Source organism: Salmo salar, chromosome 18, assembly GCF_965601325.2.
Source record: "Salmo salar chromosome 18, fSalSal1, whole genome shotgun sequence".
NCBI lineage: Eukaryota > Metazoa > Chordata > Actinopteri > Salmoniformes > Salmonidae > Salmo > Salmo salar.
The window spans coordinates 36,385,870-36,402,500 of NC_138308.1; the positions used below are offsets into that span (position 1 = coordinate 36,385,870).

At 48.3% G+C, this 16,631-nt stretch overlaps 1 protein-coding gene across 2 annotated transcripts in view; it reads left to right on the forward strand.

Annotated features, from left to right (window-relative positions):
- The window catches only part of wdpcp (WD repeat containing planar cell polarity effector), a 210,731-nt gene that overhangs the window by 116,658 nt on the left and 77,442 nt on the right, over positions 1-16,631 (forward strand). For both annotated transcript variants that reach the window (XM_082964933.1, XM_082964934.1), the window contains exon 6: positions 8,446-8,582. In XM_082964933.1, coding sequence (XP_082821059.1) covers positions 8,446-8,582 — 137 coding nt within the window. The remainder of the gene's footprint in view (positions 1-8,445; positions 8,583-16,631) is intronic.

Consider the following 16,631-nt stretch of genomic DNA (forward strand, 5'->3'; position numbering starts at 1 on the left):
TCACCTCTCCATCCTTCTCCTCTCCATCCCTCACCTCTCCATCCCTCACCTCTCCATCCCTCTCCTCTCCTTCTCTCTCCTCTCCATCCCTCACCTCTCCATCCCTCACCTCTCCATCCCTCACCTCTCCATCCTTCTCCTCTCCATCCCTCACCTCTCCATCCCTCTCCTCTCCTTCTCTCTCCTCTCCATCCTTCATCTCTCCATCCCTCACCTCTCCATCCCTCTCCTCTCCATCCCTCACCTCTCCATCCCTCACCTCTCCATCCCTCTCCTCTCCATCCCTCACCTCTCCATCCCTCATCTCTCCATCCCTCACCTCTCCATCCCGCATCTCTCCATCCCTCATCTCTCCATCCCTCACCTCTCCATCCCTCACCCTCTCCTCTCCATCCCTCACCTTTCCATCCCTCACCCTCACCTCTCCATCCCTCTCCTTTCCATCTCTCTCCTCTCCATTCCTCTCCTCTCCATCCCTCTCCTCTCCATCCCTCACCTCTCCATCCCTCACCTCTCCATCTCTCATCCCTCACCTCTCCATCCCTCATCTCTCCATCACTCACCTCTCCATCCCTCACCTCTCCATCCCTCTCCACTCCATCCCTCATCTCTCCATCCCTCATATCTCCATCCCTCACCTCTCCATCTCTCTCCTCTCCATCCCTCATCTCTCCATCCCTCTCCTCTCCATCCCTCACCTCTCCATCCCTCTCCTCTCCATCCCTCATCTCTCCATCCCTCACCTCTCCATCTTGCTCCTCTCCATCTCTCTCCTCTCCATCCCTCACCTCTCCATCCCTCTCCTCTCCATCCCTCACCTCTCCATCCCTCTCCTCGCCATCCCTCACCTCTCCATCCCTCTCCTCTCCATCCCTCTCCTCTCCATCCCTCATCTCTCCATCCCAACCTCTCCATCCCTCTCCTCTCCATCCCTCACCTCTCCATCCCTCTCCTCTCCATCCCTCACCTCTCCATCCCTCTCCTCCTCCATCCCTCACCTCTCCATCCCTCTCCTCTCCATCCCTCATCTATCCATCCCTCATCTCTCCATCCCTCACCTCTCCATCCCTCACCTCTCCATCCCTCATCTCTCCATCCCTCATCTCTCCATCCCTCATCTCTCCATCTCGCTCCTCTCCATCCCTCTCCTCTCCATCCCTCTCCTCTCCATCCCTCATCTCTCCATCCCTCATCTCTCCATCCCTCATCTCTCCATCTTGCTCCTCTCCATCCCTCACCTCTCCATCCCTCTCCTCTCCATCCCTCACCTCTCCATCCCTCTCCTCTCCTTCTTCTCCTCTCCATCCCTCATCTCTGCATCCCTTACCTCTCCATCCCTCTCCTCTCCATCCCTCACCTCTCCATCCCTCACCTCTCCATCCCTCTCCTCTCCATCCCTCACCTCTCCATCCCTCATCTCTCCATCCCTCATCTCTCCATCCCTCACCTCTCCATCCCTCACCTCTCCTCTCCATCCCTCACCCTCACCTCTCCATCCCTCTCCTTTCCATCTCTCTCCTCTCCATCCCTCTCCTCTCCATCCCTCTCCTCTCCATCCCTCACCTCTCCATCCCTCTCCTCTCCATCCCTCATCTCTCCATTCCCTCTCCTCTCCATCCCTCACCTCTCCATCCCTCTCCTCTCCATCCCTCACCTCTCCATCCCTCTCCTCTCCATCCCTCATCTATCCATCCCTCATCTCTCCATCCCTCACCTCTCCATCCCTCACCTCTCCATCCCTCATCTCTCCATCCCTCATCTCTCCATCCCTCATCTCTCCATCTCGCTCCTCTCCATCCCTCTCCTCTCCATCCCTCTCCTCTCCATCCCTCATCTCTCCATCCCTCATCTCTCCATCCCTCATCTCTCCATCTTGCTCCTCTCCATCCCTCACCTCTCCATCCCTCTCCTCTCCATCCCTCACCTCTCCATCCCTCTCCTCTCCTTCTTTCTCCTCTCCATCCCTCATCTCTGCATCCCTTACCTCTCCATCCCTCTCCTCTCCATCCCTCACCTCTCCATCCCTCTCCTCTCCATCCCTCACCTCTCCATCCCTCATCTCTCCATCCCTCATCTCTCCATCCCTCACCTCTCCATCCCTCACCCTCTCCTCTCCATCCCTCACCCTCACCTCTCCATCCCTCTCCTTTCCATCTCTCTCCTCTCCATCCCTCTCCTCTCCATCCCTCTCCTCTCCATCCCTCACCTCTCCATCCCTCTCCTCTCCATCCCTCATCTCTCCATCACTCACCTCTCCATCCCTCACCTCTCCATCCCTCTCCACTCCATCCCTCATCTCTCCATCCCTCATATCTCCATCCCTCACCTCTCCATCCCTCTCCTCTCCATCCCTCATCTCTCCATCCCTCACCTCTCCATCTCGCTCCTCTCCATCCCTCACCTCTCCATCCCTCATCTCTCCATCCCTCATCTCTCCATCCCTCATCTCTCCATCCCTCACCCTCTCCTCTCCATCCCTCACCTTTCCATCCCTCACCCTCACCTCTCCATCCCTCTCCTTTCCATCTCTCTCCTCTCCATCCCTCTCCTCTCCATCCCTCACCTCTCCATCCCTCACCTCTCCATCCTTCATCTCTCATCCCTCATCTCTCCATCCCTCATCTCTCCATCCCTCACCTCTCCATCCCTCATCTCTCCATCCCTCACCTCTCCATACCTCACCTCTCCATCCCTCTCCTCTCCATCCCTCATCTCTCCATCCCTCACCTCTCCATCCCTCACCTCTCCATCTCTCTCCTCTCCATCCCTCATCTCTCCATCCCTCACCTCTCCATCCCTCACCTCTCCATCCCTCTCCTCTCCATCCCTCACCTCTCCATCCCTCACCTCTCCATCCCTCTCCTCTCCATCCCTCTCCTCTCCATCCCTCACCTCTCCATCCCTCTCCTCTCCATCCCTCACCTCTCCATCCCTCACCTCTCCATCCCTCTCCTCTCCATCCCTCATCTCTCCATCCCTCATCTCTCCATCCCTCACCTCTCCATCCCTCACCTCTCCATCCCTCATCTCTCCATCCCTCATCTCTCCATCTCGCTCCTCTCCATCCCTCTCCTCTCCATCCCTCTCCTCTCCATCCCTCATCTCTCCATCCCTCATCTCTCCATCCCTCATCTCTCCATCTCGCTCCTCTCCATCCCTCACCTCTCCATCCCTCTCCTCTCCATCCCTCACCTCTCCATCCCTCACCTCTCCATCCCTCATCTCTCCATCCCTCACCTCTCCATCCCTCTCCTCTCCTTCTTTCTCCTCTCCATCCCTCACCTCTCCATCCCTCTACTCTCCATCCCTCATCTCTCCATCCCTCACCTCTCCATCCCTCATCTCTCCATCCCTCACCTCACCTCTCCATCCCTCATCTCTCCATCCCTCTCCTCTCTATCCCTCTCCTCTCCTTCTCTTCTCAAGATGCTTTACTTTTGTATTACATTTCTCCTCTCTCCTTCTCTCCTCCTCCTGCTCTCATTTCCTCTCTCCTCTTCTCTCTCCTTCTCTCCTCTCCTCCTCCTGCTCTCATTTCCTCTCCTTCTCTCCTCTCCTCCTCCTGCTCTCATTTCCTCTCTCCCTTTCTCTCCTTCCTCTCCTCCTCCTGCTCTCATTTCCTCTCTCCCTTTCTCTCCTTCCTCTCCTCCTCCTGCTCTCCTCCTCCTCTCCTCCTCCTCTTCTCCTCTTCAGACCAGTAGCCTGTGGGCCCTTCGAGACTAGTAGGGGATGAAATTGCACTTGATCCTGCTAAACGAAACTCTATTCACCAAGCTCTGCAAACCCTGATTTGCACTTAAACCCCGTCTCGTTAAAATGTATCTGTTTATTAAACCAATTAAACCAATTTAAATGGTGGGGAGAAGAAAAAATGACATGTACTGTTCTCATACCTTGCTTTGAATTGGCTCACACACTCATGCACACACACACACTCATGCACACACTAGATTTAGTAACCTACACAGCAATTAGCAATGGCTTGTGCTATGTTTGTGTACGAGTGTGTATAATTATGCTTCTGACGCACGCTGTGGTTGCGTGAAAAATGAATAATTAATACGCTAGCATTCCGAGAGGGAGAAATCGGGCAAATATCATTTCAGAATATGAGAGGAAAAAAATACAATGTGAAATCAGGACAGTTGGGTGTGTATATCTGGAACGCTATGCCTCATAATATGTCCTGTATTAAAGACTTAGGTTTTATCTGGTATTTCTGTTAATGCTACTGGTCCACCATGATTATAAAATACCAGCATCAATGATCGCCTTAACTCTCCCTAAACAAAGTCATGCATAAAGTGTCTTTCTAATACATTACGCATAAGGTTTTTCATGTTCCAAAATGGCACCCTATTCCCTATGGGCCCTGGTCAAGAAGTAGTGCACTATATAGGGAATAAGGGGCCTTTTGGGACACAGCTATAGATTACTCATAAACAAGTTAAAATGGTCCGTTTGGTATTGATCTGACTAGAGTGTCTATAAACGGGATTATTAGATTATATTTAATCCGATCAACAACAAAATCCTAAATGAAGGATTTGGGATTGAGGATGGACCGGGGGCGTTGGTTGGACCACTTGAGACCAGGTGGCTGATGTGGGGGGGATTAGGGGCAGGGGTAAACAGACCCCTTAAAATCCACTAAATGCTATTCCATTGACTGACTGAATGAGAAATATGTAGACACACACACGCCAACCTCTGAGCAACATGTTGACATAATGTGCAATGGGGGCTTACTGCGTGTGTGTGTGTGTGTGTGTGTGTGTGTGTGTGTGTGTGTGTGTGTGTGTGTGTGTGTGTGTGTGTGTGTGTGTGTGTGTGTGTGTGTGTGTGTGTGTGTGTGTGTGTGTGTGTGTGTTTGTCTGTATGTGCGTGTCTGTCTGTCTGTGTGTGCGTGTGTCTGTGTCTGTGCGCGTCTGTCTGTCTGTCTGTCTGTCTGTCTGGTGCATGTGCGTCTGCGTGTGCGTGTGTGTTTGTGTGTGTGTGTTGGGTTAACTGTGAGGTATATGTCCCGTTTGGCCTCTGTCTGCCAAATAGCAGCCGGTAATACTTTGATGGTGTAAAATATGTGTAATCTACTGCTCTGTGTGATGCAGTCACAGCTCCTTGTTGAAATTGGGATGAAGGGAGAGTTTAAAAAACAGAGACTTTTAGAAAAGGATTCTATGGCTGCTTAGTTCTATCATGAAATATGTCAACAAGGATCGTAGCTCTACTGTAGGGCGTAGAGCGGGGCGAAACCGTAGTGTTTCACAGCTGGTCCCAATTCACTTCCTAACCCTTTGTCCACCTCAGAGTTTCCCAAACTCAGCCCTGGGGACCACAAGGGGGCGCGCATTTCAGTTGTTTTGCCCCTCGCGCTACACAGCTGATTCAAATGATCAACTCATCATCAAGCTTTAATGGGCTGAATCAGCTGTGTAGCGCTAGGGCAACAAGCTTTAATGGACTGAATCAGCTGTGTAGTGCAAGGGCAACAAGCTTTCATGGACTGAATCAGCTGTGTAGCGCTAGGGCAACAAGCTTTAATGGACTGAATCAGCTGTGTAGTGCTAGGGAAAAAAGCTTTCATGGACTGAATCAGCTGTGTAGCGCTAGGGCAACAAGCTTTAATGGACTGAATCAGCTGTGTAGTGCTAGGGCAAAAAGCTTTCATGGACTGAATCAGCTGTGTAGTGCTAGGGAAACAAGCTTTAATGGACTGAATCAGCTGTGTAGTGCTAGGGAAAAAAGCTTTAATGGACTGAATCAGCTGTGTAGTGCTAGGACAACAAGCTTTAATGGACTGAATCAGCTGTGTAGTGCTAGGACAAAAAGCTTTAATGGACTGAATCAGCTGTGTAGTGCTAGGGCAAAAAGCTTTCATGGACTGAATCAGCTGTGTAGTGCTAGGGAAAAAAGCTTTAATGGACTGAATCAGCTGTGTAGTGCTAGGGAAAAAAGCTTTAATGGACTGAATCAGCTGTGTAGTGCTAGGACAAAAAGCTTTAATGGACTGAATCAGCTGTGTAGTGCTAGGACAAAAAGCTTTCATGGACTGAATCAGCTGTGTAGTGCTAGGGAAAAAAACTTTAATGGACTGAATCAGCTGTGTAGTGCTAGGGAAAAAAGCTTTAATGGACTGAATCAGCTGTGTAGTGCTAGGGAAAAAAGCTTTAATGGACTGAATCAGCTGTGTAGTGCTAGGGCAACAAGCTTTCATGGACTGAATCAGCTGTGTAGTGCTAGGACAAAAAGCTTTAATGGACTGAATCAGCTGTGTAGTGCTAGGACAAAAAGCTTTCATGGACTGAATCAGCTGTGTAGTGCTAGGGCAACAAGCTTTAATGGACTGAATCAGCTGTGTAGTGCTAGGGAAAAAAGCTTTAATGGACTGAATCAGCTGTGTAGTGCTAGGACAAAAAGCTTTAATGGACTGAATCAGCTGTGTAGTGCGAGGGACAAAAAGCTTTAATGGACTGAATCAGCTGTGTAGTGCGAGGGAAAAAAGCTTTCATGGACTGAATCAGCTGTGTAGTGCTAGGGAAAAAAGCTTTAATGGACTGAATCAGCTGTGTAGTGCTAGGGCAACAAGCTTTAATGGACTGAATCAGCTGTGTAGTGCTAGGGCAACAAGCTTTCATGGACTGAATCAGCTGTGTAGTGCTAGGGCAAAAAAGCTTTCAATGGACTGAATCAGCTGTGTAGTGCTAGGGAAAAAAAGCTTTAATGGACTGAATCAGCTGTGTAGTGCTAGGACAAAAAGCTTTAATGGACTGAATCAGCTGTGTAGTGCGAGGGAAAAAAGCTTTAATGGACTGAATCAGCTGTGTAGTGCTAGGACAAAAAGCTTTCATGGACTGAATCAGCTGTGTAGTGCTAGGGAAAAAAGCTTTAATGGACTGAATCAGCTGTGTAGTGCTAGGGAAAAAAAGCTTTAATGGACTGAATCAGCTGTGTAGTGCTAGGGCAACAAGCTTTCATGGACAGCATCAGCTGTGTAGTGCTAGGGCAAAAAGCTTTAATGGACTGAATCAGCTGTGTAGTGCTAGGACAAAAAGCTTTCATGGACTGAATCAGCTGTGTAGTGCTAGGGCAAAAAGCTTTAATGGACAGAATCAGCTGTGTAGTGCTAGGGAAAAAAGCTTTAATGGACTGAATCAGCTGTGTAGTGCTAGGGAAAAAAGCTTTAATGGACTGAATCAGCTGTGTAGTACTAGGGCAACAAGCTTTAATGGACTGAATCAGCTGTGTAGTGCTAGGGAAAAAAGCTTTAATGGACTGAATCAGCTGTGTAGTACTAGGGCAACAAGCTTTAATGGACTGAATCAGCTGTGTAGTGCTAGGGAAAAAAGCTTTAATGGACTGAATCAGCTGTGTAGTGCTAGAACAAAAAGCTTTCATGGACTGAATCAGCTGTGTAGTGCTAGGGAAAAAAGCTTTAATGGACTGAATCAGCTGTGTAGTGCTAGGGAAAAAAGCTTTAATGGACTGAATCAGCTGTGTAGTGCTAGGGCAACAAGCTTTCATGGACAGAATCAGCTGTGTAGTGCTAGGGCAAAAAGCTTTAATGGACTGAATCAGCTGTGTAGTGCTAGGACAAAAAGCTTTCATGGACTGAATCAGCTGTGTAGTGCTAGGGCAACAAGCTTTAATGGACTGAATCAGCTGTGTAGTACTAGGGAAAAAAGCTTTAATGGACTGAATCAGCTGTGTAGTACTAGGACAAAAAGCTTTAATGGACTGAATCAGCTGTGTAGTGCGAGGGAAAAAAGCTTTAATGGACTGAATCAGCTGTGTAGTGCTAGGGCAACAAGCTTTAATGGACTGAATCAGCTGTGTAGTGCTAGGGAAAAAAGCTTTCATGGACTGAATCAGCTGTGTAGTGCTAGGGAAAAAAGCTTTAATGGACTGAATCAGCTGTGTAGTGCTAGGGCAACAAGCTTTCATGGACAGCATCAGCTGTGTAGTGCTAGGGAAAAAAGCTTTAATGGACTGAATCAGCTGTGTAGTGCTAGGGAAAAAAGCTTTAATGGACTGAATCAGCTGTGTAGTGCTAGGGAAAAAAGCTTTAATGGACTGAATCAGCTGTGTAGTGCTAGGACAAAAAGCTTTAATGGACTGAATCAGCTGTGTAGTGCTAGGGCAAAAAGCTAAACATGGACTCCTTGGGGGAGTTTGGGAAACGCTGTCCTAACTATTCAATGTTTGGGAGGGAGGGAGGGCGGGTGGGGGGGAGGGAGGGAGGAAGGAAGGGGAGGGGAGGGGAAGGAAGGAAGGAAGGAAGGAAGGAAGGAAGGAAGGAAGGAAGGAAGGGGAGGGAGGGAGGGAGGGAGGGAGGGAGGTGGATACTCCACTACTACACTGCTTATACCTATCTAAACAGTTCAGATCACACGCACCACACCGTCTAAGACCTTGACCTTTACCCTTTGTGTGTGATGTCATCCCCAGCGGTGCTCAGTGATAGGCTGCTGCTGCTGTCGTTCCTGGAGAAGAGCCAGGTGTGTGTAGTCTATCTGAACAGGAAGAACCAGGGATCACCTGACACCAGCCACCGACTGGAGAAACTCTCCCCATCAGAACTCAAGGCACAGTACACACACACACTATATATACACACACTGCACACACACACATACACTATATATACAAAGGTATGTGGACACCCCTTCAAATTTGTGGATTTTACTATTTCAGCCACACCCGTTGCTGACAGGTGTATGAAATCGTGCACACAGCCATACAACCTCCATAGACAAACATTAGCAGTAGAATGGCCTTACTGAAGAGCTCAGTGACTTTCAACGTGGCACCGTCATAGGATACCACCTTTCCAACAAATAATTTTGTCAAATTTCTGCCCTGCTAGAGCTGCCCCAGTCAACTGTAAGTGCTGTTATTGTGAAGTGGAAACGTCTAGGAGCAACAACGGCTCAGCTGCGAAGTGGTAGGCCACACAAGCTCACAGAACGAGACCAGCGAGTGCTGAAGCGCATAGCATGTAAAAATGTTCTGAATTTTTTTTAAACTACCGAATTCCAAACTGCCTCTGGAAGCAACGTAAACACAAGAACTGTTTGTTGGGAGATTCGTAAATTGTGTTTCCATGGCTGAACAGCTGCACACAGAGGAAATGTGATCTCTGAAGTGATTAATCACGCTTCACCATCTGGAAATCTGAGTTTGGAGGATGCCAGGAGAACGCTACCTGCCCCAATGTACAGGCTGGTGGAGAAGGAATAATGGTCTGGGGCTGTTTTTGGGTTGGTTCAGGCTAGGCCCCTTAGTTCCAGTGAAGGGAAATCTTAACGCTACAGCATACAATGACATTCTAGACGATTCTGTGCTTCCAACTTTGTGGCAACAGTTTGGGGAAGGCCCTTTCCTGTTTCAGCATGACAATGCCCCTGTGCACAAAGCGAGGTCCATACACAAATGGTTTGTCGAGATCGGTGTCAAGACCTCTATACCAGCAGTATGGTGAGACCTCTATACCAGCCGTATGGTGAGACCTCTATACCAGCAGTATGGTGAGACCTCTATACCAGCAGTATGGTGAGAACTCTATACCAGCCGTATGGTGAGACCTCTATACCAGCCGTATGGTGAGACCTCTATACCAGTCGTATGGTGAGACCTCTATACCAGCCGTATGGTGAGACCTCTATACCAGCCGTATGGTGAGACCTCTATACCAGTCGTATGGTGAGACCTCTATACCAGTCGTATGGTGAGACCTCTATACCAGTCGTATGGTGAGACCTTTATACCAGTCGTATGGTGAGACCTCTATACTAGTCGTATGGTGAGACCTCTATACCAGTCGTATGGTGAGACCTCTATACCAGTCGTATGGTGAGACCTTTATACCAGTCGTATGGTGAGACCTCTATACCAGTCGTATGGTGAGACCTCTATACCAGTCGTATGGTGAGACCTCTATACCAGCCGTATGGTGAGACCTCTATACCAGCAGTATGGTGAGACCTCTATACCAGTCGTATGGTGAGACCTCTATACCAGTCGTATGGTGAGACCTCTATACCAGCAGTATGGTGAGACCTCTATACCAGCAGTATGGTGAGATCTCTATACCAGCCGTATGGTGAGACCTCTATACCAGCAGTATGGTGAGACCACTATACCAGCAGTATGGTGAGACCTCTATACCAGCCGTATGGTGAGACCTCTATACCAGTCGTATGGTGAGACCTCTATACCAGTCGTATGGTGAGACCTCTATACCAGCAGTATGGTGAGACCTCTATACCAGTCGTATGGTGAGACCTCTATACCAGCCGTATGGTGAGACCTCTATACCAGTCGTATGGTGAGACCTCTATACCAGCCGTATGGTGAGACCTCTATACCAGCCGTATGGTGAGACCTCTATACCAGCCGTATGGTGAGACCTCTATACCAGCCGTATGGTGAGACCTCTATACCAGCTAAAGTTTAAAGTCGTTGGTCCGTCTACCCCTACATTTCTAATGTAGTGCTGTTTAAAGTCGTTGGTCCGTCTACCCCTACATTATTAATGAGGTGCTGTTTAAAGTCGTTGGTCCGTCTACCCCTACATTATTAATGTGGTGCTGTTTAAAGTCGTTGGTCCGTCTACCCCTACATTATTAATGTGGTGCTGTTTAAAGTCGTTGATCCGTCTACCCCTACATTATTAATGTAGTGCTGTTTAAAGTCGTTGGTCCGTCTACCCCTACATTATTAATGTGGTGCTGTTTAAAGTCGTTGGTCCGTCTACCCCTACATTATTAATGTGGTGCTGTTTAAAGTCGTTGGTCCGTCTTCCCCTACATTATTAATGAGGTGCTGTTTAAAGTCGTTGGTCTGTCTACCCCTACATTATTAATGAGGTGCTGTTTAAAGTCGTTGGTCCGTCTACCCCTACATTATTAATGTGGTGCTGTTTAAAGTCGTTGGTCCGTCTACCCCTACATTATTAATGTGGTGCTGTTTAAAGTCGTTGATCCGTCTACCCCTACATTATTAATGTGGTGCTGTTTAAAGTCGTTGGTCCGTCTACCCCTACATTATTAATGTGGTGCTGTTTAAAGTCGTTGATCCGTCTACCCCTACATTATTAATGTGGTGCTGTTTAAAGTCGTTGGTCCGTCTACCCCTACATTATTAATGTGGTGCTGTTTAAAGTCATTGGTCCGTCTACCCCTACATTATTAATGTGGTGCTGTTTAAAGTCGTTGGTCCGTCTACCCCTACATTATTAATGAGGTGCTGTTTAAAGTCGTTGGTCCGTCTACCCCTACATTATTAATGTTGTGCTGTTTAAAGTCATTGGTCCGTCTACCCCTACATTATTAATGAGGTGCTGTTTAAAGTCGTTGGTCCGTCTACCCCTACATTATTAATGAGGTGCTGTTTAAAGTCGTTGGTCCGTCTACCCCTACATTATTAAATGGTGCTGTTTAAAGTCGTTGGTCCGTCTACCCCTACATTATTAATGTGGTGCTGTTTAAAGTCGTTGGTCCGTCTACCCCTACATTATTAATGTGGTGCTGTTTAAAGTCGTTGGTCCGTCTACCCCTACATTATTAATGTGGTGCTGTTTAAAGTCGTTGGTCCGTCTACCCCTACATTATTAATGTGGTGCTGTTTAAAGTCGTTGGTCCGTCTACCCCTACATTATTAATGTGGTGCTGTTTAAAGTCGTTGGTCCGTCTACCCCTACATTATTAATGTGGTGCTGTTTAAAGTCGTTGGTCCGTCTACCCCTACATTATTAATGTGGTGCTGTTTAAAGTCGTTGGTCCGTCTACCCCTACATTATTAATGAGGTGCTGTTTAAAGTCGTTGGTCCGTCTACCCCTACATTATTAATGAGGTGCTGTTTAAAGTCGTTGGTCCGTCTACCCCTACATTATTAATGTGGTGCTGTTTAAAGTCGTTGGTCCGTCTACCCCTACATTATTAATGTGGTGCTGTTTAAAGTCGTTGGTCCGTCTACCCCTACATTATTAATGTGGTGCTGTTTAAAGTCGTTGGTCCGTCTACCCCTACATTATTAATGTGGTGCTGTTTAAAGTCGTTGATCCGTCTACCCCTACATTATTAATGTAGTGCTGTTTAAAGTCGTTGGTCCGTCTACCCCTACATTATTAATGTGGTGCTGTTTAAAGTCGTTGGTCCGTCTACCCCTACATTATTAATGTGGTGCTGTTTAAAGTCGTTGGTCCGTCTACCCCTACATTATTAATGTGGTGCTGTTTAAAGTCGTTGGTCCGTCTACCCCTACATTATTAATGTGGTGCTGTTTAAAGTCGTTGGTCCGTCTACCCCTACATTATTAATGTGGTGCTGTTTAAAGTCGTTGGTCCGTCTACCCCTACATTATTATTGAGGTGCTGTTTAAAGTCGTTGGTCTGTCTACCCCTACATTATTAATGAGGTGCTGTATAAACTCGTTGGTCCGTCTACCCCTACATTATTAATGTGGTGCTGTTTAAAGTCGTTGGTCCGTCTACCCCTACATTATTAATGTGGTGCTGTTTAAAGTCGTTTGTCCCTCTACCCTTACATTATTAATGTGGTGCTGTTTAAAGTCGTTGGTCCGTCTACCCCTACATTATTAATGTAGTGCTGTTTAAAGTCGTTGGTCCGTCTACCCCTACATTATTAATGTGGTGCTGTTTAAAGTCGTTGGTCCGTCTACCCCTACATTATTAATGAGGTGCTGTTTAAAGTCGTTGGTCCGTCTACCCCTACATTATTAATGTGGTGCTGTTTAAAGTCGTTGGTCCGTCTACCCCTACATTATTAATGTAGTGCTGTTTAAAGTCGTTGGTCCGTCTACCCCTACATTATTAATGTGGTGCTGTTTAAAGTCGTTGGTCCGTCTACACCTACATTATTAATGTAGTGCTGTTTAAAGTCGTTGGTCCGTCTACCCCTACATTATTAATGTGGGTGGGGGGTGGTTTGGATTGTTATTTTGGAAATGAGCATATTTTTGGGACGTGCCGCCACGCTCTGCGGCCCACAATGCTGTAATGAGCTCTCTGGGTGCTTGGGGGATCACACGTCTCACTCCCCCACACCGGTCCCTTAACACGCCCACACCGAGCCCCAATGAGACAGACAGGTGACATTGCAGGTATGGTAGTGTGGTCCATGTCTTTATGTTCCTCAGATCATTGTCTGACCCATTTCAAATAGTCTTTCATTGAGCTTTATCTGTTGCCCGGAACACACAATTGAGGTACAAACAAAGTCAGCAGCTCTATTCATACATGCATACGCACACTAGACTATTCACTACACTAGTGACAGTCACAGCACAGGTATAGGCATGGGAATATAGGGATGGAGGAGAGAGAGCGAGAGAAGAGGGGTATAGAGAGAGAGGGAGGGAGGGAGGGAGGGAGGGAGGGAGGGAGGGAGGGAGGGAGGGAGGGAGGGAGGGAGGGAGGGAGAAGATGGGAAAATAGGGATGGAGGAGGCAGGGAGGGAGTGAGGGAGGGAGGAGAGAGAAGATGGGGATAGAGGGATGGAGGAGGGAGAGAAGAGGGGATAGAGGGATGGAGGAGAGCGAGAGAGGAGGGGAATGGAGGAGAGAGGAGAGGGGATATAGGGATTAAGGAGAGAGAGAAGAGGGGGATGTAGGAATGGAGGAGAGAGAGAAGAGGGGGATATAGGAATGGAGGAGAGAGAGGAGAGGGGATGTAGGGAGGAAAGATCATCAGAAGAGAAGAGGACTGGTGTACGTGAAGAATGAAAAAAATAAACGAATAAATTGATACATAAATAAATGAAGGAATACAACAATAAACTCACATGGATTAACAGACAATCAACCAAGTACTAATGGATGTATCAACAACACGTATCTTTTAACCCCCTTCCCTCTGTCCTCCATTTTGTCTCTCTGTCTCCTTCCTCCACCCTTTTTCTTTCCTCCTTGCTTTCCCATCTTTTTTTCTTTTTGGCGTTTGCTGGTCAGCAATAATCAAAACCACTTTCTGGGGGATTAGCTAGCAGCCTCTTTTTCTAGTTTAGCCCAGTGGACCAGGGCTGGGCTGTACCATCCAGTGGACCAGGGCTGGGCTGTACCATCCAGTGGACCAGGGCTGGGCTGTACCATCCAGGGGACCAGGGCTGGGCTGTACCATCCAGTGGACCAGGGCTGGGCTGTACCATCCAGTGGACCAGGGCTGGGCTGTACCATCCAGGGGACCAGGGCTGGGCTGTACCATCCAGTGGACCAGGGCTGGGCTGTACCATCCAGGGGACCAGGGCTGGGCTGTACCATCCAGTGGACCAGGGCTGGGCTGTACCATCCAGTGGACCAGGGCTGGGCTGTACCATCCAGTGGACCAGGGCTGGGCTGTACCATCCAGTGGACCAGGGCTGGGCTGTACCATCCAGTGGACCAGGGCTGGGCTGTACCATCCAGGGGACCAGGGCTGGGCTGCACCATCCAGTGGACCAGGGCTGGGCTGTACCATCCAGTGGACCAGGGCTGGGCTGTACCATCCAGGGGACCAGGGCTGGGCTGTACCATCCAGTGGACCAGGGCTGGGCTGTACCATCCAGGGGGGCTAGTGGGTAGGGGAGGGAGGGGGATCCCCTTATCAGGCCCCTGCTTCTGGAGCCAGACGTACGGCAGGAGCGATTGCTTTCAGAGCCCCCCTGTCCCACCCCGCATAGCCCTCCCGTGCCCCAACAAAAGCCTGCTAGTAATGTGATAATGGCAGCGTTAGCAGTTAGCTTAGCGCCGCCGCGTAGCGCTAAGGACTGGAGCGCGTACGGGAGGGGGGGTGTGCATGACCAAGAAGTCTCATCCAAATAAATGGATGATCTTTGTTGTGACTGAAATCATACTTGGCTTCGAATGTTTAAAAAAACGGGGGGTTGATACGTCAGGGGTAAGAAAGGGTCTTTGATGATGTGACTTGTGTTGTCTGTATTCTACAACATTTGGGAGGGAGAGAGAGGGAGGGAGAGGGAATGAGAGAGGGAGGGAGAGGGAATGAGAGGGAACGAGAGAGGGGAAAAGTGCAGGAGGGAGAGAGACAAGGATGGAAGTAGAATGAAAGAGGGATAAAGAGAGGGAGGGAGAGTGAATGAGATAGAGAGAAAAAGACAGGGATAGAGGGAGAACAAGACAGGGATAGAGAGAGAAAAAGACAGTGATAGAGAGAGAACAGGGCTGGGATAGAGAGAGAAAAAGACAGGGATAGAGAGAGAACAGGGCTGGGATAGAGAGAGAACAAGACAGGGATAGAGAGAGAAAAAGACAGGGATAGAGAGAGAACAGGGCAGGGATAGAGAGAGAACAAGACAGGGATAGAGAGAGAAAAAGACAGGGATAGAGAGAGAACAGGGCTGGGATAGAGAGAGAAAAAGACAGGGATAGAGAGAGAACAGGGCAGGGATAGAGAGAGAACAAGACAGGGATAGAGAGAGAAAAAGACAGGGATAGAGAGAGAACAGGGCTGGGATAGAGAGAGAAAAAGACAGGGATAGAGAGAGAACAAGACAGGGATAGAGAGAGAACAAGACAGGGATAGAGAGAGAAAAAGACAGGGATAGAGAGAGAACAGGGCTGGGATAGAGAGAGAAAAAGACAGTGATAGAGAGAGAAAAAGACAGTGATAGAGAGAAAAAGACAGGGATAGAGAGAGAAAAAGACAGGGATAGAGAGAGAACAAGACAGGGATAGAGAGAGAAAAAGACAGGGATAGAGAGAGAAAAAGACAGGGATAGAGAGAGAAAAAGACAGTGATAGAGAGAGAAAAAGACAGGGATAGAGAGAGAACAAGACAGGGATAGAGAGAGAACAGGGCTGGGATAGAGAGAGAAAAAGACAGGGATAGAGAGAGAACAAGACAGGGATAGAGAGAGAACAAGACAGGGATAGAGAGAGAAAAAGACAGGGATAGAGAGAGAACAGGGCTGGGATAGAGAGAGAAAAAGACAGTGATAGAGAGAGAAAAAGACAGTGATAGAGAGAAAAAGACAGGGATAGAGAGAGAAAAAGACAGGGATAGAGAGAGAACAGGGCAGGGATAGAGAGAGAACAAGACAGGGATAGAGAGAGAAAAAGACAGGGATAGAGAGAGAACAGGGCTGGGATAGAGAGAGAAAAAGACAGGGATAGAGAGAGAACAGGGCAGGGATAGAGAGAGAACAAGACAGGGATAGAGAGAGAAAAAGACAGGGATAGAGAGAGAACAGGGCTGGGATAGAGAGAGAAAAAGACAGGGATAGAGAGAGAACAAGACAGGGATAGAGAGAGAACAAGACAGGGATAGAGAGAGAAAAAGACAGGGATAGAGAGAGAACAGGGCTGGGATAGAGAGAGAAAAAGACAGTGATAGAGAGAGAAAAAGACAGTGATAGAGAGAAAAAGACAGGGATAGAGAGAGAAAAAGACAGGGATAGAGAGAGAACAAGACAGGGATAGAGAGAGAAAAAGACGGGGATAGAGAGAGAAAAAGACAGGGATAGAGAGAGAAAAAGACAGTGATAGAGAGAGAAAAAGACAGGGATAGAGAGAGAAAAAGACAGGGATAGAGAGAGAACAAGACAGGGATAGAGAGAGAAAAAGACAGGGATAGAGAGAGAACAAGACAGGGATAGAGAGAGAACAAGACAGGGATAGT